General features: G+C 43.8%; 1 protein-coding gene across 1 annotated transcript in view; it reads left to right on the forward strand.

The window, feature by feature from the left end:
• Nucleotides 1–27,921, forward strand: part of LOC139274800 (PC3-like endoprotease variant B) — a 994,028-nt gene that overhangs the window by 381,521 nt on the left and 584,586 nt on the right. Inside the window, exon 5 of the mRNA XM_070891493.1 lies at nt 3,724–3,832. Coding sequence (XP_070747594.1) covers nt 3,724–3,832 — 109 coding nt within the window. The remainder of the gene's footprint in view (nt 1–3,723; nt 3,833–27,921) is intronic.

The following is a 27,921-nucleotide window of genomic DNA, read 5'->3' on the forward strand; positions in this document are numbered from 1 at the left end:
TGCAGGGCCTGGGTGCTCGTCGAATCGCCTCTGTTTTGGATTCGGTGGGCCGAATCCCATCTGCAGCAACCCTCCTGCCCAGAAACTCAACCTCAGGAGCTAAGAACATGCATTTAGACTTCATGAGTCGCAGGCCTACACGGTCCAGTCGGCATAGCACCTCCTCCAGGTTGTGGAGGTGTTCCTCGGTGTCTCGACCCGTGATGAGGATATCGTCCTGGAATACGATCGTACCAGGAATGGATTTAAGCAGGCTTTCCATGTTACATTGAAAAATCGCGGTCGCTGATTGAATGCCAAATGGGCACCCATTGCACACAAACAGTCCCTTGTGCGTAGTGATGGTGGTCAGTTGTTTGGATTCGTCAGCCAGTTCCTGGGTCATATAGGCTGAAGTGAGGTCCAACTTGGTGAACAGCTTGCCGCCTGCCAGCGTGGCGAAGAGGTCCTCTGCTTTTGCAAGCAGGTATTGGTCTTGTAGGGACACCCGATTAATGGTGGTCTTGTAGTCGCCACAGATCCTGACAGAGCCATCCGCTTTTAGAACGGGAATGATGGGGCTCACCCAGTCGCTGAATTCAACAGGTGAGATGATGCCCTCTCACAACAGCCAGTCCAATTCGCTCTCTATTTTTTCCCACATCACATATGGCACCGCTCTAGCTTTGTGGTGCACTGGCCTGGCATCCGGGGTGATGTGTATCACTACTTTAGTGCCTTTGAAAATCCAGACGCCCGGTTGGAATAGTGACTTGAATTGTTGTAGGACTTGTGAGCATGAACTTCGCTCCACCGAGGACATTGCGTGAACATCTCCCCATTTCCAGTTCATCTCGGCTAACCAGCTCCTCCCCAACAGTGCGGGACCATTGTCCAGGACAATCCAGAGTGGCAGCCGGTTCACTAACCCATTGTGTGTGACAGCCATCATTGCACTGCCTAGCACCGGAATGATTTCTTTGGTGTAAGTCCGTAATTGTGTCTCAATGCGTGCTAATTTGGGTCTACTGGCTTTAAGTGGCCATAACTTCTCTAATTGCTGAACGCCCATGAGTGACTGGCTGGCCCCAGTGTTCAGCTCCATTCATACTGGGATACCGTTCAACAAAACGCTAATCATCATCAGTGGCGTTTTGGTGTATGAACTGTGAATATTCGCCGCATGGATCCGCTGAACCTCAGCGTCCATCGATTTGCTCCAAAAGTCATCCTGCCTCTCAGAACTCTCTTCTGGTCCATCTGCCTCATATATTAGTCTGGTTGCAGGTTTTCTGCACATTCGAGCTAAATGGCCACTGAGATTGCAGTTTCTGCAGACAAACTGTTGGAATCTGCAAGATTTGGCTAAGTGTTTTCCCCCACACCTCCAGCATGAGTTAAAGTTTCCATTGTTGGGGACAAAGAGACTATGGCCAGGAATTCCATGCTGACTGTCCCTTTGACTGCTCTTAAGTACCCTATTAGTGGGTGTCAATGGCCCCATCCCGGGCCACATTGTCCACTGTAATGGCATGAACGTCCGTTCAGCCTGCCATTGTCCCTGTTGAGATCCTGCTCTGGGATCTATTGCTGCCTGGTAAATGTCATACTGCCCCTGCCTGCCTGCGGGGCTCTGCGTAGCATTGATGATGTTGACTCCCTGATCCATCGCTGCGTTAGAGCCAGAATTGCGCGTGTAAATCATTTTCGTCTCTTCCTCCCCCGCCATGAAAGTTTGACCTAACAACGCTGCCACTTCCAAGGTCAAGTCCTTGGTCTCAATTAACTTGCGAAAAATTCCTGCATGACCGATACCCTCGATAAAGAAGTCCCTTAGCATCTCCCCCCTGCAGGCGTCTGTGAACTTACAGAGGCTGGCCAAACGCCGGAGGTCCGCTACGAAGTCTGGTATGCTCTGTCCTTCACAACGTCGGTGGATGTAGAATCTGTGTCGAGCCATGTGTATGCTGCTCGCTGGTTTGAGGTGCTCCCCGATTAATTTGCTGAGCTCTTCAAAGGTTTTGTCCAACGGCTTTTCTGGTGCTAGTAAGTCCTTCATGAGCGCGTAAGTCTTTGGTCCACCGCTGGTCAAAAGATGAGCCCTTCGCTTGTTGGCCACTGCATCCCCCAGCCAGTCTTTCGTAACAAACCTTTGCTGAAGCCTCTCGACAAAATCGTCCCAGTCTTCCCCAACACAGTACCGTTCCTCTGTGCTACCGGTGGCCATTCTCGTGGGTCGTGAATTCCCATTTCTCGTCGCCAATGTAAAGTCCTTACTCTACAGCAAGAAACCACACGAGGCACATTCCAGGGACAAGGCCACTCTGTGACCTTACTCTTTATTACAGGACTCCAGAAATGATGACCCTGCGTGGCACCTCCCTTTATATACCCGTGTGATCAGGTAAGGAGTGTCTCCCACAAGTTCACCCCCTGTGGTCAAGGTGTGCATCTAAGTTGAGTGTATACAGTAATACATTGGTGTTATATTGTAGTTACAAACATGACAGTGATGACGTCACCACAGGTGCAGCGGAGCAGGGCACTACCAGTTACCGTCGCTAAACTCCCACAGAAATTAACGGGAGTCGCTGGCGGCACTGCTCCCAGGCGAAAATTCATTTGCACCCCGTTAGCACCCATGGGAGGTGCAAATTACCTCAATTGCTCCCCCTCACTCCCTTCACCATCGGGACACTGTGGCTGCAATGTGTACCATCTACAAGATGCACTGCAGCAATGCACCAAGGCTTCTTCGGCAGCACCTCCCAAACCCGTGACCTCTGCCACCTAGAAGGACAAGGGCAGCAGGCACATGGGAACACCATCATCTGCAAGTTCCCCTCCAAGTTACACACCATCCTGACTTGGAAATAGATCGCTGTTCCTTCATCGTCGCTGGTCAAAATTCTGGAACTTCCTCCCTAACAACACTGTGGGAGTATCTTCACCACACGGACTGCAGCAGTTCTACAAGGCGGCTCACCGCCACCTTCCCAAGGACAATTAGGGACGGGCAATAAATGCTGGCCTTACCAGCGATGCCCACATCACATGAACAAATAAAAAAAAATATTGTTTTAATATTTATGCAAGCACTAATTATTTTATTTGTATTCCCATTCTCCCTGACCGATACTCTCTAACTTATTTCTGATAGAAACATAGAAACATAGAAACATAGAAAATAGGTGCAGGAGTAGGCCATTCGGCCCTTCTAGCCTGCACCGCCATTCAATGAGTTCATGGCTGAACATGCAACTTCAGTACCCCATTCCTGCTTTCTCGCCATACCCCTTGATCCCCCTAGTAGTAAGGACTTCATCTAACTCCTTTTTGAATATATTTAGAATATATTTAGATGCAGCCATCTATGTATATATCCTTATTTCTAATTTACTATGTTCAACAAAAAATCCCTGATTATTGTTTTGTAATATGATTGGTACTTTGGTTGGGATACAAGATGTGTCTGAGTTTTGTGAAAACCTGATGTAATATTTCATTAATACTGGCAGCACATGAGCCGAATATTAGATAAACTTTCTGTGATAGCAGGCTGGGTGCGATTGCAATTTTCATCAGATTCATTTCAAGCACGTTGAAATCTCCTGATTGCCTTGGGGAGATTTTATTTTTGTTCAAAGAAACTATGTTTGCAATTCTTGGCATCTATTCTCAAACTTCCTGGGCTCTGGTGCTGCAAAGCATTTGTAAAACTTAAGTCATTATTTTTCTTTGCAGTACAACACTGGCCAGACCAATGGACCAAAGGGATTTGACATCAATGTGATGCCAGCTTGGAAGAAAAATATAACTGGCTATGGAGTAGTCGTGTCAATTGTGGATGATGGTGAGTAATCCCCTCTTTTTTTAAAGTCCAGCCATCTGGATCAAGAGGCCATCCTTTTTCTCCAAAACATAACGATTCTGCGGCCTAGTCAATGGATTAAATTGGGACATGCTAAAATGGCCATTCGTAGAATATTCTGTTCATAATATCAGCTACGTGTTGTGTTCCTGCCTACAAGGCATAATATTTTAATATTTGTCAACAACCAAGTATCTGGTTCAGTCCCTGAGGCAAATCGTTTATACATGTGTCAATAAAGCAACCTTTATCCCAACATGTAACCCAACTCCAACGTATACTATAGATTTGAGCATCCCATTTGTCCAAAGAACTAAACCTCACATTTTGGAAAATAGATGCTCATTTTGAACATGAGAATATTTGGGAATATTTTATAACAACTGTGAGTGTAATAGACACAAAACACACTTTTGTTCAAAACAATTTTCATATATTGTGCAGGCTGTTCATTGCCAACCTTGGCCTTTCTTATAAGGGCTATAAACACTTCCATGCCAGTTACTTTGTTGCCTGCATCGTCCACGACATATGAATTATAATAGATGTACCTAATATAAAATATGTAATAGATTGTATTTAAGTAAACCATCTAATCATCCGAAGTGCTTTATTCTCACTGCATTATGAAGGTCATAGGTTGATTTGTATTTATATTGCACCTTTCATGAACTTAGGATGCTCCAAAGCGCATCACAGCCAATGAAATACATTTGAAATGTAATTGCTCATTAATGTTAAAAATGCGGCAGCCAATTTGCACATAGCAAAGTCCCACAAACAGCAATGTTATGACAGATATCAGAGAAATCTGTTCCAGTGATGTTGATTGAGGGATAAATATTGGCCAGAACAGCGGGGAGGACAATGGGGAGAACCACTGAGCCACAACAGACACTCCATCCATAACAAGTGACTGCTTTATCCAAGAATGGAAGATCACAATAAAATTATTTATTTTAAAGTTACAGAAGTGTCATGACAAGTCAGGCGATATGATTTAATTTTCATAGAAAACTGAGAATGACTGGATAATTTTCATCAGACTAAATTATGAGTGAGTTACGATTAACCACGTGAGTGAAAATAAAATCATATTTTATTGCTAATCATGACATATTATAACAGTAAACAATTGTTTAGTTTAAAAATATTTTGGCCCTGGAATTCCTGGGGCTGGGGACGGCAGTGTTACGGCGGACTGTCTTTTGGAGGGTTGCAGTTGTGGCAGGACGCGGATCTGCTAGGGTGTTCTCTTTTTTTGGCCCCATCATAAATCCCAGTACTTTTGGGCATAATATGCCTACATTTGAATGGAAAACAGGGACCCCTGTGAATACTTTATGTTCAGCATTGCTAATGGAATGAGTCGGTGAATTGAAAATTAGCAGACTGATTTCAGCTATGCAATCAATCGCACAATGGCCAATTCCATTTCCAAAACTAGGAAAAGAAAGAAGAGGAACTTTTTCTTTATTTCCCCCTCTCTCTGAATCCTGTGGGACTACAAGTGCTACAGTGAAATTTCTCTCAATCCACACTCCCCCAATCAGTCCCTATTGTGCAGGACACTTGTCTGCAACATTGAAATTACCCTGACACTAGGATTTCCAATGGGATCGAAGATTTCAGTGCTGGTTGGGTGGAAGTTCTGCTCTGCCCCAGATCCATGTCCTAAGATCTCCACAGGATTTCCAGGCCCTTTATTTTAACTTTTACCGAGAAATTCAAGACTGGATAAGAGTAGATTATTTGTCTAAAACATGAAGCAGTATCCTTGATCTTCCTTGATAGAATCAGAACTAGATCTAGCAGGGAAAGTGGGTAAGAGTGTCTTCATCTTCATGGTAGAAGGACAGGTATACTGTTGCTCTCACTGAAACTTGTAAGCAAACCATTGTCACAGAGGAACTCGGTGATTTTTTTATGATGTGCTGTGGACAGGATTTGCAAACCTTTACTATTCGTAATGAAATTGTAAGTGCATCCTTTATACTCATATTGACAGTGCTACTTCAGAGGAATTCTTACCCTCTAGAATTTTCAATGATTAGATTTGGGTGTTGGGAAAAAATGTCAGGTATGTTTATTTTGAGGTCGTATCTTTGAAGTTGTCTCCATCAGGACATTGTGTTGGTTATAATCCATGATTTGTGGAGGGAGTTGATTGATCTTTTATTACTCCATTCTTTATCTTCTTTGAATGGATTTGGAGTGATAAAGTGAGCAGCCAGGAGCAGAAAATGGGCAGATATTCCACCTTTCTCCACCTTGTGCTTGAATGCAGTGTCTGATATCAGGGTCTAAAATATGGCAACAGAAAATCTGGGTTTTTATGCTCTTAAATTTCAATCTTGAACTAGGAAGTATAAGAAAAAATAAATGTTGCTGAGGCAATTAATTTGAATTAATTCCTGCTCTTCCTGGCTCCACCTCAAACTTGAAAGAAATTGTAATTGACCTTTTTGGTGGTGGTGAATTGTTAGGAGTCCTCATTAATATATGCAAAGGGCCTAATGCCTGTATTAGGCAGTTGCCAGGATGCCTTAAAAAAGGTCCCGCCAATTTAGCAATGATCCAAACACACACACGGATCGGACATGGGCTGTCCCACTGCTAAATTTATCATCGTGGCCCCATTTTATGCCCAAAAACAGACACACCACATATCCATTTCTATTCCACTATTTTTAAGCAAAAGAATTATTGTGCAAAGTGAGAATCTAAAAATTATGGAAAGAGTTCTCAAATTTTGTCACCGGGAGGTTTGCTTGGAGCATTAAAAGTGTCATGTATGTACATTCTGTTTGTAGCCACCAGATGGCGTCATTGTTGGAGGCCGCTGAGCAGCATGCACATGGTGCTGCTCAGGTATAAAAGGCCAGTCATTTTGAGACTCAGGCACTTTGGGCCGAAATAAAGCAGAAGCAAGGTTGTACCTTGCTTAGTTAAACAGTACTCAGTTTGAACCTTTATTGCACACATAACAAAAAGAAGGAAGCCATCACAGCTAATCTGGTCTCCTCTGTAATGATTTTGGCTCCATTCAGAGGCTACACATGATGATGGCACCAAGTCTATGAATTCAGCACTCCCCCATTGTTGTGACATTAAATACTGGTGCTTTATATCTTCATGGTTAGAAACATAGAAACATAGAAAATAGGTGCAGGAGTAGGCCATTCGGCCCTTCTAGCCTGCACCGCCATTCAATGAGTTCATGGCTGAACATTCAACTTCAGTACCCCATTCCTGCTTTCTCGCCATACCCCTTGATCCCCCTAGCAGTAAGGACCTCATCTAACTCCTTTTTGAATATATTTAGTGAATTGGCCTCAACAACTTTCTGTGGTAGAGAATTCCACAGGTTCACCACTCTCTGGGTGAAGAAGTTCCTCCGCATCTCGGTCCTAAATGGCTTTCCCCTTATCCTTAGACTGTGACCCCTGGTTCTGGACTTCCCCAACATTGGGAACATTCTTCCTGCATCTAACCTGTCTAACCCCGTCAGAATTTTATATGTTTCTATGAGGTCCCCTCTCATTCTTCTGAACTCCAGTGAATACAAGCCCAGTTGATCCAGTCTTTCTTGATAGGTCAGTCCCGCCATCCCGGGAATCAGTTTGGTGAACCTTCGCTGCACTCCCTCAATAGCAAGAATGTCCTTCCTCAGGTTAGGAGACCAAAACTGTACACAATACTCCAGGTGTGGCCTCACCAATGCCCTGTACAACTGTAGCAACACCTCCCTGCCCCTGTACTCAAATCCCCTTGCTATGAAGGCCAACATGCCATTTGCTTTCTTAACCGCCTGCTGCACCTGCATGCCAACCTTCAATGACTGATGTACCATGACACCCAGGTCTCTTTGCACCTCCCCTTTTCCTAATCTGTCACCATTCAGATAATAGTCTGTCTCTCTGTTTTTACCACCAAAGTGGATAACCTCACATTTATCCACATTATACTTCATCTGCCATGCATTTGCCCACTCACCTAACCTATCCAAGTCGCTCTGCAGCCTCACAGCATCCTCCTCGCAGCTCACACTGCCACCCAACTTAGTGTCATCCGCAAATTTGGAGATACTACATTTAATCCCCTCATCTAAATCATTAATGTACAGTGTAAACAGCTGGGGCCCCAGCACAGAACCTTGCGGTACCCCACTAGTCACTGCCTGCCATTCTGAAAAGTACCCATTTACTCCTACTCTTTGCTTCCTGTCTGACAACCAGTTCTCAATCCATGTCAGTACACTACCCCCAATCCCATGTGCTCTAACTTTGCACATCAATCTCTTGTGTGGGACCTTGTCGAACGCCTTCTGAAAGTCCAAATATACCACATCAACTGGTTCTCCCTTATCCACTCTACTGGAAACATCCTCAAAAAATTCCAGAAGATTTGTCAAGCATGATTTCCCTTTCACAAATCCATGCTGACTTGGACCTATCATGTCACCTCTTTCCAAATGCACTGCTATGACATCCTTAATAATTGATTCCATCATTTTACCCACTACCGATGTCAGGCTGACCGGTCTATAATTCCCTGTTTTCTCTCTCCCTCCTTTTTTAAAAAGTGGGGTTACATTGGCTACCCTCCACTCCATAGGAACTGATCCAGAGTCAGTAAATGAAATGCAAGGGCCATCCTTTTCACTAACTGATGATTTGTTGGTATTAGTGCTACATGTATAATGCACTGTCATTATTTCTATGTTGGATCAAAGCAGAATATTCCACTAAAGCTTAACACAAGGCCAAATTATATATCTTGGCCACTGTCAGTTTGATCGGGTACATTAGAATGCAAATGGATTGACATCAGCTTTAAAAAGTATTATACAAACCTTATGGATTGTTGCAGTGCTATATTTCCCATGTGTACGCTAAATTAAACACAATTGGGAGTAATTGCATGAAAATTCACAAACCTACAATTCCTAAAGCCTAGATACAGATAGCATAAGTTTAGAGAAACAGAAAACCAGATGAATGCGGGAAATTTGAAATCAAATCAAAAAGTGCTGGAAATGCACAGGAGAAAGATAGGTTATCATATGGGTTGGGACATTTCATCAGAACTGGCACTGTCGAGCTAGAGAAGCCTATTATCAGTCAGAGTGACAAAGGTTCCTCTCCAGTCTGTGCATGCCCATTCTGATGAAATATCCCACCCAAAGCATTGACCAGTCATTCTCTATCAGCTATAGATGGTAACTGCCCAGTATTTCCAGTTTCCTATTTTTGTTAATGCAAGTTTAATATTTAATATTCCTAAGCATTTTACTTCCTGCATAAAGTCTACAAATGCAAGTTTTTGTTTCCTTTTTTACCCCTCCTTCTATAATTTTGTCTCTTCCTTACAGTTCATATTTTTTTTTAAATGCCCGCATATGGATGAAAGTATTTTCTAAGCATTCCAATGTTTGCCTAAATTATCTTCATAAACTACAGAAATGTGACTGGAAGCTTTGTATGTTCACAAATAATAATATAAATCAAAGCAGAAAATGTCAGTCTTCTTGCAATTTCCTTTTGGTCAGTAGAATAAGAAACCAGATGTCCTTGGCATGCTGAATAAGCTTTTCATCATCTTCAGATTTTTTTCAATGTCATAAAATAAATGTAACTTTAAAAAAGTACATGTTATAATGTTTAGATTTCCCATTGCCTGTGATGCAATCTGTTTTACATTGATTTAGCTACAGTGAAAGAGCTTCTTATTCAGGGAAGCCAATTTTTTTTTTTTACAAATGTAGGTGCATGCCCCGAATCCTGGACTGCTGGAAGTATTGAACTCACATAAATTGTGCAGCCCATAATACTAAGTTAGTCACTGAATACATTATTAGTGATAATGAAATGGCTGCTGCATGTATTTTTGTATTGCATATCATGTATCATCAGGCATCTTTATTTCTTCACTTCTGGCCTCCTTCGCATACCCTGATTCTTACCCACTGCTTGCAAAATGCATAAGAAATTGTGTGGACCTGCATCTATCAGTTTTCTGTTGAAGCAATGCAATCCATAGCAGACTCTTCCTGTGCTATTTGTAAAATCTCACTTTGCAATATTATTAGCAAACATGCTGATGCATTTGTATGACATTTCTTTGTTCTTTATTTCAACAAAGGCATTAACTTGTTTAAAGGTTTACGCTGGTGGACAGAGATATTTCATATTAGGTACGTTAAAGAGTTTAGAAGAGCATGCCAGGAGCAGCACCAGGCGTACATAAAAATGAGGTGTCAACCTGGGAATCTACAACACAGCACTACATGCATGCTATAGACAGGACTAACCAATCCCACAATCAACAAATCAGATCAAAGCTCTGCAGTCCTGCCACATCCAGTCGTGAATGGTGGTGGACCATTGAACAACCAATGGGATGAAGAGACTCCATGAATATCCCCATCCTTAAAGATGGTGGAGCCCATCACATGAGTGCAAAAATCAAAGCTGAAGCATTTGCAACCATCTTCAGCCAGAAGTGCTGAGTGGATGATCCATATTGGCCTCCTACTGAGGTCCCCACCATCACAGAAGCTGGTCTTCCGCCAATTCGATTCACTCCACGTGATATCAAGAAATGGCTGAGCGCACTGGATACAGCAAACGCTATGGGTCCCGACAACATCCTGGCTGTTGTGCTGAAGATTTGAGCTCCAGAACTAGCTGCGCCTCTCGCCAAGCTGTTCCAGTACAGCTACAACACTGGCACCTATCCAACAATGTGGAAAACTGCCCAGGTATGTCCTGTCCACAAAAAGCAGGACAAATGCAAGCCGGCCAATTACCGCCTCATCAGTCTATTTTCAATCATTAGCAAAGCGATGGAAGGTGTCGTTGATAGCGCTTTCAAGCGGCATTTACTCATCAACAACCTGCTCACCGATGCTCAGTTTGGATTCCACCAGGATCGCTGCTCCGGACCTCATTACAGCCTTGGTCCAAACATGGCCAAAGGAGCTGAATTCCAGAGGTGAGGAGAGAGTGACAGCCCTTGACATCGAGGCAGCATTTGACTGAGTGTGACATCAAAGAGCCCTAGTAAAACAGAAGTCAGTGGGAATCAGGGGGAAAGTCTCCACTGGCTGGCGTCATACCTAGTACAAAAGAAGATGGTTGTGGTGGTTGGAGGTCAATCATCTCAGCCCCAAGACATCGCTGCAGGATTTCCTCAGGGCAGTGTCCTAGGCCTAACCATCTTTAGCTGCTTCATCAATGACCTTCCCTCCATCATAAGTGGGGATGTTCGCTGATGATTGCACAGTGTTCAGTGCCATTTGCAACTCCTCAGATAATGAAGCAGTCCATGCCCACATGCAGCAAGACCTGGACGACATTCAGGCTTGGGCTGATGAGTGTCAAATAACATTTGCGTCACACAAGTGCCAGGCAATGACTATTTCCAACAAGAGAGTCTAACCACTGCCCCTTGACATTCAATGGGATTAACTTCGCCGAATCCTCCCCGATCATAATCCTAGGGGTCACCATTAACCAGAAGCTTAACTGGACCAGCCACATAAATACTGTGGCTACAAGAGCAGGTCAGAAGTTGGATATTCTGTGGCAAGTCTCTCACCTGACTCCCCAAAGCCTTTCCACCATCTACAAGGCACAAGTCAGGAATGTGATGGAATACTCTCAACTTGCCTGGATGAGTACAGCTCCAACAACACTCAAGAAGCTCAACACTATGCAGGACAAAGCAGCCCACTTGATTGGCACCCCATCCACCACCATAAACATTCACTCCCTCCATCACCGACGTACCATAACTGCAGTGTGTACCTTCTACAAGAAGCAATGCAGCAACTCCCTAAGGCTTCTTCGGCAGCACCTCCTAAACCCGCGACCTCTACCACCTAGAAGGACAAGGGTAGCAGGCGCATAGGAACATCACCACCTCCAAGTTCCCCTTCAAGTCACACACCATCCTGACTTGGAAACGTATCACCGATCCGTCATCGTCGCTGTGTCAAAATCCTGAAACTCCCTCCCTAACAACACTGTACCTTCACCACACAGACTGCAGCAGTTGAAGAAGGCAGCTCACCACCACCTTCTCAAGGGCAAATAGGGATGGGAAATAAATGCTGGCCTTGCCAGCGATGCCCACATCCCGCAAACGAATGAAAAACAATATTACTGCATGAATGCTTCAATTACTAATACCACACATCTATTTCAACTCATTTATATTGCTTTCCCATCCTGAGTAGCAGTTGTGACTATAGTGCTCCTACCCAGAGTAGTGGGAGCAAACAACTGTTGTTTTTTTCCTAAAAGCCAGATGTCTGAAAAGAGCTATTATTAAAGACATGCTGCAGCAACTTTGAATTCAGATTTGTATTGTTGGTTGACCAGGGAGGCAGCTGTTGGAGAGTAGTCCCGCCAACTTCGACAAAATATCTGCAGGCATTGGGTGCACAGACGCCAAAGAATTAAATACTGGCAAAGAATGATCGCAGTCTCCATCGGGGGCTGTGAAGATTGTAAGTGAACAATAGTAAAAATTAAAAATAAATATCAGTGCAGTGAACAAACATGTGGCAGCTGCTTCAGAGGTCTCGCGCAAAATTCAAATACTATCATGAACATTGGCAATCATCCCTGCACACAGGCACCAAATTAAAATACCAGCATAGATACAAGAGGACCACAGATTCCAGCAGAAGCTGCAAATGTTGCTAAGTATATAAATAATTACAGTTCTAGTGGGACAGCTCCACTCCAGGAGAAATCCCAGTCTTACCACCAAAACAAGAGTTTCAGCATGACCAGGCAACTTTTAAATAAAGAGCTTGACTCTCCCCAAGCCCCCAAACAGCAGAAAACTCCAGCTGTCAGGTAACAAAATAGGGGAGCAGGTAAAAAAACAGATCAGTAACTCCACCTATTTTCTTAAAGGGTAGCACAGGCAGACAGAAATTTAAAGGGCGACGCTTGAGAAGTTAAGGTTAAAGGGTTGCTGGGGAGATGAAATAAGATGAAAGAGAACACCTGTGGGAAGTAGCTGACAAAAGGGACTTCCTGAGACAGGTCATGATAAATAAGAATACCCGAATGAGGAAACCAGTAAAACAAAACTCCTGAGAGAAGTAAAAATTAAAAAGGGTGCACCAGATAGAAGTGAACTCAAAAGGGAATGCCTGGGATTAGAAAGAAATACTTAAAGGTGGCAATAGGAGAAATACAACAAGAAAAGAAAACAGCTGAGAGAAATATAACTAAGATGGACTCTGTAGTGTATGTAGGCACCTTTAGTAATGACTTCACGAGGCAGGGTATGATACTTAAACTGTGTAGACCTGTAGTCCTTTATTTGCAGCTCCTGACTGAGGACAACAAGCTGTGAGTTCCTTTTTATACTGGGTTACCTGCAGTGTGCAGGTAACCCTTTGGTCTCCAGCAGCAGCACCCTCTGGTGTACAGGCAAGGTGTGTACAGTGCAAGGGTACATTCAGTATTGCATAACAGTGTTACAGTCATCACACAGTAAACAGGCATGCATACACAACAATACTCCCCCCTCAGCATTTTTCATATCCTTATTGTCATGCCCAAGGGAGGTGATCAATGGTGGGCTGTGCGAGGTTGTGGTGAGGGTTGTGTGGCTGCCAGGTGTGACCCCTGCGCTTGAGGCTGGCCTCGTACATTTCCCCTCCCTCACACACAGACCAAGTGGGTGTCACTGTTGTGGGATCCCTCGGGGGGTGGGGGGGGGGGTAGCCACGGCAGCAGTGGGTGGTGTGTGTACACTGTGATGTGGGTAGTTGTGGGCAGGGCCACAAGACTGGGTGGGCTCCTTGTCCACCATTGTTGTGGGGTGGTGGGCAGGGCCACAAGACTGGGTGCTGGTTTCAACAGACATGGTTACATTAGGCACTTCATATTCTCTATCATTATTGTTAAGCATAATAAACTTGTTCTTAACCTTACTGACACCTGCATTCATCTCATTAGTCACATTAGTTAAACCAGCATCACAATTCATGGTTACATTGCATACATTTTCATACTTGCACCCTTTAATTGCATTTTTAGCTTTAAAGTCCGTGTACTCAAATAGTTGAAACTTCCCCTTTAAATGTTTTTGGTTACCGGCCTTCTTTAAGGGAGCCTTCAAATCCGATTGGCCGCTTGGTGTCATGTGATGCTCCTCCAATGCTCCTCGTGGTATGGCCTTGGCCATTTTGATTTTAGGTTCTGCTGCTTGTGGTGCGGCAGCCATTTTCTGGCCCTGCTGCAGGTAGCTGTGGTGCTCTTTTCTTCCATAGGTTCGATCCTGGATGTTGGGGACCCATTTCTTTCGTTGATGTTCACCTCTTGGAGTCCTGCCTCGGCCCGGAAAGTGGAGTTTGGATCCTCGGTCCTGGAGATTTCACTGTGGTGCTGTGGAGTCATCGCCACGCCATCGAGCTGGACAGTGGAACCTCCAGATGCAGCGATGGATCCATGTTCAAGGTCGATTACCAGAGCCCGGAGGTCTGGGAGCAGCTTCGCTTGGACAGGATGCAGTTGTGGTCGATTGGTGGGATTCATCCAAAGTTCTTCAAAGGTCGTTCGGCTCATCGCAGACTGGCTCGCCCCTGTGTTGCTCTCTATTGAAACTGGGACCCCGTCGACGTCTACTTTCATCGTCCATGGAGAACTTTCAGTAGAACAGGTATGAGTTCCATACTCTTCTTCCAGGGGTTGAGCAACTTCACCTTCATCTGTGTCGGAGCCCGGTTGATCAGCCAACTCATCAGAGATGCGGTGAATAAAGCTTTTTCTGCACATCCTTTCAAGGTGCCTTTTCTCTTTGCATGCATAGTCTTTGTAACGGCACTGGTGGGTCCTGTGGTTTCCTCCACAGTGCCAGCACGAAGCTAGCTGGTTTGCCCCATGTGGCGGACTCAGGTTGCGGGACTCGAGGCAGCGTTTCTGCCCTTAGAAGTATCAATCCGGTGCACTGCTCTTGTCGGTTTAGAGTCCCTTAGTGCTTCATTTAGGTGGTCGCCAAAGTTGCACGGTGCAGTTAGTCTCCTTGAGTGTTCCCATCTTTCTACAAAAGCGTCCCAATCCCCATCGGTAAATTGCTGAAAGATGCTGAGATTTAGCATGCTGGGCTTGTGGTTCGTGACCTCGTATCCCATCCTCGTCGCCAGTTGTAGTGTATGTCGGCACCTTTAGTAATGACACCACACGGCAGGGTATGATGCTTAAACTGTGTAGACCTGTAGTCCTTTATTTGCAGCTCCTGAGTGAGGATAACAAGCTCTGAGTTCCTTTTTATACTGGGTTACCTGCAGTGTGCAGGTAACCCTTGGGTCTCGAGCAGCAGCACACTCTGGTGTACAGGAAAGGTGTGCAGTGTAAGGGTACATTCAGTGTTGCATAACAGTGTTACAGACATCACATAGTAAACAGGCGTGCATACACAACAGAGTTAGTGAGTGTGTTTGCTGTGGGATGTTCACACATGAGACAGCCAGATACAATAGAGGGATGAAAAGATGCAAAAACTATCTGTTAATCAGTCATCTTAACGAATTATGGCCTTAAAAGGCAAAATACGGAAACATTCAAAGTCTGAGAGTGAGTGGATCGTGTTAGATTGAGGAAGTGACTCCTCTCAGGTAAGCGATTAGGCCATGCTAGCATCAGACCTCGAGAGTGAACATTTAGGGAATGAAGCTGTACAATCAGGAACGGTAGTGTCATAGATAGATGGGCAAGTGCTGAAGGAATCCAAGAAAATGGTGATACTGGATGGACTAAGGTTGGTAAAAGAATCAAGAATTGTAGAAAACCCTGCAAAACTACGCAAGAGACAATATTGGTGAACAGATAGCAGCCACTGTCCAATACTGCAACAGGTAATAAGGTCCTAGCAGAAGGATAGTTAGAAACCAAAGAGGATAGCCTGGACAAAGATGCAGGTTCCAGGTCACAGACAGATTGTAGTCATCGGTGTGCTATTATAAGGACAATACCTACAAAATGATGAGCTGTCTACTTGGAGCTAGAGCAGTAGGTATTGAGGAAAGATTAGAAGGAATACTGAAGGGGACAGGAATAGATCTAATGGTGATAGTCTAGGTTGGAATAAATGAAATTGAGCGAATTAATACAAGGGCCTTAAAAGCCATGGCTCAGTATGCAGAGATAGAGGATGCCATGTAATATTCTTTTGTATACTTCCAGTATTTAGGGAAAGGGGAAATACACTAAAAACTGAGGATGTAAACAAGTGTCTGGCAGCATGGTGTTAGTACAAAAATATTATCTTCATAAATAACTGGTAGAGAAATGGACTACACTAAGCCAAATAAGAACTTAGAGAGTTGTGATGAAAATTGAGGCAGCAATAGAAAACCATTTAAATTGGAGAGGTTTTGGGGAAGGGCAGGGAGGAAACAGAATTTTAAACAAGACAGATTGTCGGATACAAGGCAGTCAACAAGCAGGTATAGACTGAGAAAGACTCACATGACCTGTAGACCGGGACTAAGGGGTGTGGATTTCCACAGGGGTTCAACCACTCATCCACCATAACTTTGGTATAAGAACCACAGAAATGCTGGAAAAATGACATTTATGCAATTTTCCCAAGACCGAAGTTACAGTGGACAAGCGAGAGAACCACTGTGGGAATTCACCGCGAAGCAGACACTGGGGAATGTGAAAGGAGGCAAAGCTATTATAAACAGTAGACGCATTAGAAATAAGATGGTTGAACTGGAGGCTGTTACAGCAGTAGGGAACAATGATGATGTGCGAATATCAGAAACTTGGCTAAATGCTGAGGTTAGAAATGCTCATCACATTCAGGAGTTCAACATGTTTACAAAGGGCCATGTACAAAAAAAGGTGCTGGAGTCCTAGATGCCAGGGGCACCTGAGAAATACAATCGGTCCTGTGGAAACCAAAAGCTATAAAATAAACTCTATGTAATGAGCATCTATAATGTAAAAAATATCCAAGCTAAAACTGAGGGCTGGATTTTGGGCTTTTTAGATTTCAGGACGTTAATCGCGGTGGGGCATTAAAATTAGCACCTGAAAATAGTTTGCACCTTCAACTGCAAGTTTCACTGAAAATGTAAGTTGGAGGAGCGTTGGCGTTAAGTCAGGTGTTACACAACGGACTTCGTGGGGCCGAGCCAAAACTTGCAGCGGTAAAGAAGTTTCATTGTTGTTTAGTGCCTTGCAACATAATGTTGCATATTGTATGGTTTTATTTTGGTGGGGGGTGTTTTTGTGACTTTGTTGCAGTAAAATTTATGACTCATAATTTGCCATTGGTGTCTTGTCCATCATTCCAACGTTCACCGGAGATGTGCCTTTATGGGGGCACATAGCGTGTCCAGTATTAGCTCCATCCCTCAGTTTCCTCCATTTAGGAGAGCTGGTCCATTATGAGCTGGCGATGTGCAAGTGTTGGTCCGGCAGCATTGCCACACTGTCTCCCCTGTGGATGGGGTGGCTATCCAATGGGGGCCTCGCCAGGCTCTTCTTTGTCATTCTCCACTGACAATGCCTGGCATGCAATCCCCACTGGCAATGCCTGGCCCCTCATGATAGCCAAATTGTGCAATATGCAGCACACCACAATGAATTCGGATACCCGTTGAGGTGAGTATTGAAGGCTGCCTCCAGAGCATTGCAGGCATCGGTCTGTCTGTAGGAGATGGCATATCTCTGTCAGCACTTCCTTTTGGAAGCGCAGCCTTCTCACACACTGCTCCTCAGAGAGCTGGAGGTCTGAGCGTTGGTGCCTGTAAACCCATGGGAGGTAAGCCCTCCTCCCTGGATGTCTTGGACCTCTCATCATCCGTGGGCAAACATGGCCAGGAGTCCTTCCTCTAGCTTGATACCACCTGGCAATAGCTTGGAGCATGATATGCTAGCAAACTAGTAATGCCCCCATTAAATTTTCTCACTGAAGTTGTAAGGGCACTGTAATGGCAGATAAAAGTGAAGTTTGCAAATTGGAGCTTCATGCAGCATGATGTGCGTAATTGTTGCAGTCAATATGACCTGCGATGTAGGATCCTCATCCCTCCATTTAAAAATGCTACCAATACCACCTGCCGCACCCTGGGACCGCCTGTTTTTTTCAGGTGTTTCCTGGGGTGGGCTTTAAATGAGGCATTAAAGCCAAATGTTCTATCCGTGGTGCTAGCGCAGTGTTGCACGATGATTGACGTCATCATCACTCTAAAAACGGAGGGCGGGTTAGTAAGCTTTTGCACCGGCGCAAACCAATAGCCAAATCTTCCACCCGGGCGGTAAATCCTGGACTCCTGGCATAATGTCCAAAAACAGCTTTTAACGCCCCACCGGGCACTAACCGAGGCGCAAATGAGCCAAAAATCCAGCCCATTGTGCATGCTGTAGACCCCAGGTCAGAATAAGAAGATGGGGAAGGATAAGTGAGAACAGGAAGTTTATTTTAATGGGAGATTTTAATCAATCAAATATAAAGTGGGAAACCCCTCGTGGTTTAGAATCAGAGTTGGTCAATGACTGTTTGTTGTTCCAGTGTGTCAAATAAGTCATGAGAGGCAATGCTCATCTAGATCTGACATTTGTTAAAGATCTAGAAAATGTCCACAAAATGGAAATAACTTCTGGATAATAACAATCACAGAATGGTAAAGGTTAACATGATCTGTCAGTCACAAATATCCAAGACTAGATACATAGCTTTAAAAGGGCTACATTCAAAGAAATAAGGGAACGACGAAAGCAAATAAATTGGGGAAGTTTGATTGATCAACACTTTGGTGGCTGGCAAATAGAACACCTTTAAAGGTATAATTATGAGCATGCAGGATAAATACATTCTCAAACCCAACAAGTTCTGAACCAAGCAAAAGTGATCTAAATGAATTAACAAGCTGAAAGAGAAATAAATAGGGAAAATGGCTCATATAAATCTTACAGGGATAAAAGAGAAAGGGCGCACTGTAATGAATTTTAAAAATGAAGAGACATGTTAAAAGGGTGCTCAAAAGGGCAAATAGAAACCTGGAAAGAGGGAGAGATGCTGAGGCTAAGCATAACTGTTTTTTTTTAAAGTCAGTACTGCAACAATAATAGGGTAGTCAGAGAAGAGGTGAAAAACATAACCAATGCAAACAGGCTTGAAACAAAGGATGAGCATAACATAGTAAATATTCTAAATGAAAACTTGCTCCAAGTATTCACAAAAGAAAAATGAGCAACAAGTAGTCTCCAAACAGAGATATCCCAAGAATAATCAATGACTTCTCTATAAATGAGATGAAAATCCTAGACAGGATAAATGGGCTCAAAGCAAATGAAGCCCAGGAATAGATGATATTTATCCTAGAGTGCTAAGAGAAACTATGTAGGATATCTGTGAGGCACTAGCCATTATTATGAGGGAGTCAATGGGTACTGGGGAGGGTACTAGTAGAATGGAAACAGGCTAATGCTGTGTCTATATTCAAAAAAGGTGACGAAACAGACATGAGCAGCTACAGACCCATTAACCTAACTTCCATTCTATATAAAATAATGGAATCGATTATCAGGAGTATACTTGAGAATCATCTGTAAAGCAATAACTGAGTTAGCATAGATACACAAGGGAAATATCCTATTTGATCAACCTCCTTGACTTCATTGAGGAAGTGAATACCAAAGTAGATTGTGGTAAGCCCTATGATTTGGTATTTGTTGACTTCCAATTGGTAAAATTCCATATGAAAGGATATTAAAGCTGTGGTGAATCAGGGTAAATCCTGGGAATGGATAATGAACCAGTTAAATGGTTGGTAATAAGAAGTACTCATGAGAGGAGTTATGGCGGAGTGGGATGGGTGGGGGAGTAGTGAATGGGTACCTCAGGGAGCAGTACTGATTCTAATTTACATAAATGAATTGGCTTCAGAAATTCATTGTAAAGTGGTCAAATTTGCAGATGATACCAAACTACAATGGATAGTGGAATGAAGGGGCATCTCAGAAATTACAGAATGAATTGCACAAAATATAGAACTGTGCAGAACAATGGCAGATGATATTTTAATACAGAGAAGCATAAAGTACTAAACGCCGGAAGAAAAAATAGATGTCATGCAAACTTCATTAAATAGATAAGAATGAAATGTTCATTGACCTAGCAATCTTATAGACTCAATGCTAAACACATCCAACCAATGTAGAGCAGCAATCAGCAAAGTGAATACGATGTTGAACTATATAGCTGAAACAGTAAAATATAACTCCGAGGAGGTAATGGTCAAACTGTACACTGCTTTGGTCAGAATCTACCCTGAATACAGTTTCCAGTTCTGGTTGCCAAGAAACAAGAGAGACATTCAAGCACTTGGAGACAATGCAGTGAAAAGCCAGAACATTGATCCTCAGTATCAGGGGATCTGCTTAATGAGGAAATACTAGAGAAACTTGGGCTTTTCATCCTTGAAAAGAGGCATCTTAGAGAGATATATAAGATTGTTAAGGGTATAGAAAAAGTTAACTCAACTCAGAATATTTCTTAAAATTAAAAGCAAGAAGTAGACCTAAGGGACACTGGTTCAAAGTGGTAAATGGTAATTTTAGGACTGATGTGAGGAAATTCTTCTTCACATAAAGAGTGATCAATGTCTGCAATAAACTTTTTGGTAGCAAAGTGGAGGCAAAAACCCTGGAAGCATTTAAGAAATAATTGGATGCTACAATGGAAGGATGTTATGATCTCTCCAGATGGATGAATTAAGATGGACCAAATACACTTTAATTCGCTTGCAATCTTGTAAAATATTTACAATGTCTGAAAAAATGGACGCCGCAGAGAGGCAGTTTGCCCCAAACTGCGGGATATGTGAATTACACTCTCCAGTCAGTTTAGTTGAGCTCAAGGGTGTCAGTTCTGCTCAGTTGGTAGCACTTTTATCTGTGGGTTCGAAAACAAATTCTAGCAGCTGAGCATGTAATCAAAGGTAAAATTCCAAGGGAATGCTACAGAAACACCATCCTTCAAAAGAGAGATTAAACCAATGTTCACATCTGCTGGTTCAGGCAGATGTAAAGGTGGTAAATTCCCATGGGAGATTTCCTACATCCACTGTAACTTGGTGGAAGAGCCACAGAAATGCCAGAAAATGGCATAAATGTTACTTCCTCATCTGTTCTGCCAACATTACAGTGGATGAACAGCAGAATCTCCATTAAATTGACCCCTAAATATCCTCGCTGGAAATTCTCCCGGGATTTCTACCAAACTTTGACCAAAGTGACAATATTTGGAGAGATTGTTGGGTGTCAGGCTTCATCACAAGAAGTATTAAAGATAAATGCAAGAAAAGAGAAAGAAGTAAAATCTTGCATATAGCGCCGTTCACGTCCTCGTGATATCCCAAACTGCTTTTCAGCCAATTAAGCACTTTTTAAAGTGAGTCACTGTTGTAATGTAGGAAATACACCAGCTAATTTGCAAACAGCAAAATCCTACAAACAGCAATGTGATAGAGGTTAGATAATCTGTTTTAGTGATAGCGGTTGAGGGATAAATATTGGCCGGAGTATCGGGAAAACTCCCCTGCTCTTCTTCAAAATAGTGCCATGGGATCTATTACACCCACCTGAGATGGCAGATAGGCCCTCAGTTTAACATTTCATCCAAAAGACAGCACCTCCGACAGTGCAGCATTCCCGCACTACTGTACTGGAGATTCAACCTGCATTTTGTGCTCTGATCTCTGGAGTGGGGCTTGAATCCAGAACCATCTGACTCAGAGGTGAGGGTGCTACCAACTGAGCCACGGCTGACATTTGAAGCAGTTGCACAGAGTTCTGGAATAATGGTTGAAATTTTACATTTTTGACTCGCCCGGAGGGGTGGGGGTGGTGATGGGGTAGGCGGTGGAGCGTGAGGAACCCAGAAGTGTGTGTGTCGTCACAAATATGTTCCCCGGCTGGGCGGCTGCCTGATTGACAGGCTGGCTTCTAGTCAGGCGAGGAACTCTGGACAGAAGGCTGCAACTGCAGGTAGGTATGAGCCTGGAGCCCGGGGGGCTCAATCGTGGGGGGGGAGAGAGGTCAGATCCCCGACTCCATGGGAGGGGTTTCAATCCACGGGTGGGTCCAATCATCGGCTTTCCAACCAGGGAAGGACGGAGCGGGTGGGGTGTGGGTGGGGGGGGGGGCTGCTGATGGTGTGGGAGCTTGCGAGGCAGGAGGAAGCTCTCTTGCTCATCCCGGCCCACAAGGATTGTTCCCCGAGGTTGTCCTCACCTTGGTGTAGCTGCTGGGAATCCCGAGGCTCAGGATCCCTGGCCGGCAACAGTTAAATCAGAGGCTTCCTCATATATATATAATAATAAATCATGTAATAATTACATACAGTAATAAATATATTTCAATTGCCAACCCGTCACCTGCGAGCGGGTTAGCTACCCACTGTCCCCCCCTCACCCCCCCGTCCTGCCTCCATTAAACGTGGAAATGGGCAGGTTGGAGACTGGTTGCGGTCGGGATTTACATTTTTAATACTTTAATCTCCCACCTGTCCTCAATTCAGCTATTTTTTGGGGGCTGAAATCCCCCCCATCCCCCTACCCCTTATGTTAGGAAGGATATCTGGGCTTTGGATTCACCAGAAGGATGTCTGTGTTGAAGTGGCTAAGTTATGTGAAATTTGGTTAACTAGGTTAAATTCCATGGCACTGAGAGGGTTAAGATTAAGCGATGTTCTGATTGAAATGTTTAAAATAGTGAAGGGAATTGACAGGATAGATACGGAACAACATTTCCCCACACTGGGGGAATCTTGAGCAAAGGGACATAATCTTAAAATGAGAATGAAGTTGATTAAAAGTAAGACACTGGGAGTTGTGAGAGTGAAATGCACTGTTCCAGAAGGTCACAGAGGCAGTCAACTGATGTGTTTAAAGAGATCAATACTTACTTACGAAATAAGGGTATGAGGGATGTAGAGAAAGGACAGAGAATTGAAATTTTAAAAGATAGGAGCTCAATGCTGACACATTCCACAGCCATTTCCAGTGCTCCCAAGCCCCAATTTCCCCAGTACCACAACATCCTGGGGCCCCTCTTCTATACTCCCAGATGCAAACATCATATCCTAGCACTACCCACCCCATCACTGCTGTTCCCTATGACGTTACTCCCCGATCTCTGAATTCCCTCCCACTATTTCCGCACTGCACCATCGCCACTGCACCATCTCTCCAAGGTCTCTTTTCCAGAATTCTGATACCATAATACTCCCTAACCATATTTCCAAAGAACGCATTTTCTTCCTCTTACACCATACCTTTTTGCATACTTCCCACGGCTCCCAAAACCCAGTAGCCCTTTCCCATGACACCAACTGCCCTCTCACTTCTGCTATAGTTTGGGGCCCTCAGGACACACTGATCCAATTACCCCCTCATCAGTAATTCAACATCATCAAACTACCTCCACTGCTCCTAAATCTAATAGGATAACTCCTAGAAAAATCATTTTTGACTGTTAACAAACATGCAAGTTCCAAAAGACATTCAGTACTCAAAAGGGTTAATCTGCGCCGTTTCATTTCAGTGATATGTGCCAGTGGCAAGACATTTGCTTTGGGGAAGTGGTCCACGTTGTCCAGGGCCTCGCAGTGGATCTTGATGTCTGGGTGGCAGTGCTGTGCGTGAGGACAGGCTGGTGGAGGACCTTTGTCTCACTAATGTTTAGTGTAAGGCCCATGCTTTCATATGCCTCGGTAAATACGTCGATTATGTCCTGGAGTTCAGCCTCTGTGTATGCACAGACGCAGGCATTGTCCGCATACTGTACTCAGAACTCATCCATGGCAAACGAGCCAAAGGCGGGCAGAGGAAATGTTACAAGGACACCCTCAAAGCCTCCCTGATAAAGTGCGACATCCCCACTGACACCTGGGAGTCCCTGGCCATAGACCGCTCTAAGTGGAGGAAGTGCATTTGGGAGGGCGCTGAGCTCCTCGAGTATCGCCGCTGAGAGCATGCAGAAATCAAGCGGAAGGAGCATGCAGCAAACTAGGCTCCCTGCCCACCCTTTCCCTCAACAACTATCTGTCCCATCTGTGACAGAGACTGTGGTTCTCATATTGGACTGTACAGCCACCTAAGAACTCATGTTAAGAGTGGAAGCAAGTCTTCCTCGATTCCGAGGGACTGTCAATGATGATGATTTGCTTTGGGTCTTTTTTATATTGCAGTTCACTGATACGGCTCACACATCCCAGCAACACCCTCCCATCACTACAGCACCTTCACGCACCACTCCCACTACTGCCAAACGACAGGATATCCCTCCACAACCCATTCTCACATTCACTCTACCTCATAATAGTGCATTTTCTGAAAAATTTAGAATGGAAAATAAAAGCTACGTGTAATTTGTACAAAGTAATTTTTCCTCATTTCTCCCTCTATCTCACACACACATTCAAACACATGAACAAATGCATGTGCACACAAATACCAATAATCTTGCTGCTTAAAAAAAATTACATATAAATTATACCTTAATAACACTTTTGAAATTTATCAGCTGGTTTTTCAAATTTATTTGAGGAAAACCTACTGAGCAGAAAGTGCCTAGACGCCAGTGTGAGCAGCATGAAGTCGCTGACAAATGTCGGATCGCAGCGATTTTGGTATGACACAGCGATAGCCTTTGAAGACTATGCCATCCTGTGTTGTGAGTTTGTCACGAACTTTGCAGTATGCATGCGTTTCAGGCGGGCATTCCTGTGTCGTTTCTGGACATCCCATTGTGATTTGTTGTATGACCAGTTGTAGTATGGAGTCGCTTGCAGTTGCGCGTTGTATGATAGTCAGTCCTTGTTTGGAGAGTGGGGGAAAGTCCACCATGTGGATGCATTCCACTGCAATTTCTGTCGGTGATCTCTCCATGTTTTCGAGGTATGTGAGTGAGAGGGTGTCTGCTAGGTACATTTCTTTTCCTGGTTGATACTTTATTTCGACGTCATATTGGTTGAGTTGAATGAGCAGATGTTGTAGTCACTTAGCTGCTGTAGATAATGGCTTGCATCGTATAGCAACCAAAGGCTTATGGTCTGTCCATAGCATGATCTTGCGACCATATACATATTGATGGTTTTGTTCCATTCCGAAGACTTGTGCAAGCAGCTCCTTTTCAATTTGAGAGCATCGTGTTTCTGCTGGAGCGAGCGCTCGGCTTGCATATGCAATTGGTTGTCTCTGTTGCAAAAGGACAAACCCATGACCCTTGCTCGAAGCATATCCTTGACCTTTGGTTGCAAGTTTGTGGTCAAAGTACCTGAGCACAGGAGAATCTGGCATACGTTGTTTGATAGCTTCAAACGCTTTGTCTTGTTCTTCAGTCCATTTCCAGACTGTGTCTTTATGAGTAAGCTGTTGCAGAGGCTCGCTGAGATCTGAAAGATCTGGCAAGAATTTTGCAAGGTACTTTGTCATGCTGACAAATCGTTGTACACCTGCGACATCCTGCAGTTTCTGCATTTCGTTGATTGCGACCACTTTGCTTGGGTCGGCTTTAAATTCATCACATTATGTGTCCCATATATTTCACTTGGGAGCTCTTGTATTCGAACTTGTTAAAGTTTAGTTTGATGTTTCGCTCTCTGCATCTCTGCCTGAATTTACATAAGTTTGCGTCATGATCGTGATTGACCTCTTTAAGTGTCTCACCATGTCCAGTGATCAAGATATCATCTGCAATCTTGTAGACTCCATCTAGACCCTCGAGGTTCTGATCTAGCTTCTGCTGGAAGATTTCCGGGGCAGGACTGATGCCAAATGGCATTCTATTATATCAATATCGTCCCCATGGAGTCTGGAAGGTCATGAGGTAGGAGTGTCCAGTTCACATTGCAAGAACCCTCCTTGCAGTCTGCTTTACATTTGACATCTGTGGCAAGATGTCATCGATCACAGAAAGTGGATAGTGTCCACGTTTCAGGCCATTGTTCAGATGTTGAGGGTCGATACATACTTGTATCTTTCCATTTGTTTTTTGTGCAGTCACTAGACTGGATACCCATTCCGTCGGTTCAACCACTTTCATGATGATTTGGCATTTTTCCAAACAATCGAGTTCCTCTTTTTGTGTTTGATCGCTATTGGCACTCGTCTGGGTGGCATTACAGCTGGTGTCGCTGATTCATTAAGTTCAAGGTGAACTGTCCCTGGCATGTGTGCAAGTCCCTTAAACACATCCGGATATGCATTGTTGACATCATTCTTTGACGCTAGCGAGACGTTTGTCTTGTTCGTAGTTTGCGATTCACGTGGTTCATTTACCACCGTGATATTCTGATGCTGCACTTTTATCAGTTATAGCTGTTGAGCAGTGCATGAGCCAATCAGTGGTGCACTTTGGCCCTCAATGATCACAAAGAGCCCAACGTACTTTTGCTTATTCTTTGTATTTTCCAGTGGCACTTTACATGTCCTTACTATTGGAATGGTTGCATGGTTGTCATATAGTGACAGTATTGTCTAAGATTATTTCATCTTTAAGCCTTTAGTATCTAAGAGGTAGCACTTTTACCATTTGACCTTTAATGGAGAAGGTAGCCATAATCTTATTAGGATACTTTCGATCAGCTTTGTCCTTGATTGTGCGATCACCTTTACCAAGCATCTTTACAGTAATGACTTCAAAATCAGAATCATAACTCTCTTCATATAGTGCATGAACTTTTGGCTTGCCCTTATATTTAGGATTATGTGTAGACTTCTGCCTCGATCCACTCTGTCTGCACTTTTAAGAAAAGTGATTTAGTTTGCTGCAACTTGTGCAGGTCTTCCCATATGCTGGGCATTTAGTTTTTGACAGCTCAGTTCTTTTGCCACAACATCTGCAATTGTTCGTGAACTCCTTGTCTGTGAATTCTTTCTTTGTGGGTCGGGGTTTCTGTCTGACAGCTTTGACATCTTCAGAGTCTGTTTTAGTGAGCTTCATGAATTTCATTTGCGCAACTGTGGCCTGTGTAGCTTTACAGAGCATCACACATTTATCGAGTGTTAGGCTTGATTCTTGCAACAGACTCTTATACAGAGTGTTGTCAGATATTCCGCAGACTATGCGGTCTCTGATGAAATCATTTCTCAAATTGCCGAAATCACATGATGATGCTAGCTCTCTCACTTTCACGAGATACCTGTCAAACCCCTCGTCCCCTTGTACACAATTGTTAAACTGGTACCGTTCATAGATGATGTTGATTTTACCTTTACAGTGCTCTTCCCAGAGCTTCAAAATAATCTCAGTTTCCTGCTTGTCTTCCTCTGATTTGGAGGGAAGATTATTGTGGATATCTAGGGCATCGCTGCCAATGGCAGTGATAAACATTGCAACCCTAACTCTATCTGGTTTTTACACATGATAATTTCATAGCTGTCCCAAAGCTGTTTGAATTTTTTCCAGTTGGCTTTCAAATCACCAGTCACCTGCAATGGAGGTGGGAGAGGAATGTGTGTGGGAGTTGGCACCATGGTGGTCATGATAGTTTGCTACAGTTTAGGACTTTTAGTTTGTCACATACATGTATTCAGTTCAAATACCCAGAGGACTAGAACAAGTCTAATAGTAAAATATCGTGGCCATGTAATTGTAGAAATACTTTTTCAATCGAGGCTCTACAATAACCTGCCACTTTAAGTTTACTTTACTAATGCCTCTTGATTATTTTGCAAGCTTATGACTATTTATGGCCCTTCACGGACCACACGCAATGTGTAGGAAGCACGCTCTGCACTATACTGCTTAACGTCGATTTCAATCGGCTCGAAAATATCTTACAGTTTCAATATTTTGGTCGTAGAAGGATCGGAAGTCTCTATTTCTGACACCGTGTATTTTATAGTCTCTTGAACATTCTTAGTTCAACATAACTCTATTTATTTGGGAAATATCAGACAGCCATATGTAGCGTCCACCACACCCGACTCCTAGCCTGACCCCGCCCCACGTAATGTCAGGACGCAGTTCATTGTCTTCGAGGCAGCAGGTTAGCCATAAATAGGTGGGCAAATCGAATCT

Source organism: Pristiophorus japonicus, chromosome 10 (assembly GCF_044704955.1).
Source record: "Pristiophorus japonicus isolate sPriJap1 chromosome 10, sPriJap1.hap1, whole genome shotgun sequence".
Lineage (NCBI taxonomy): Eukaryota > Metazoa > Chordata > Chondrichthyes > Pristiophoridae > Pristiophorus > Pristiophorus japonicus.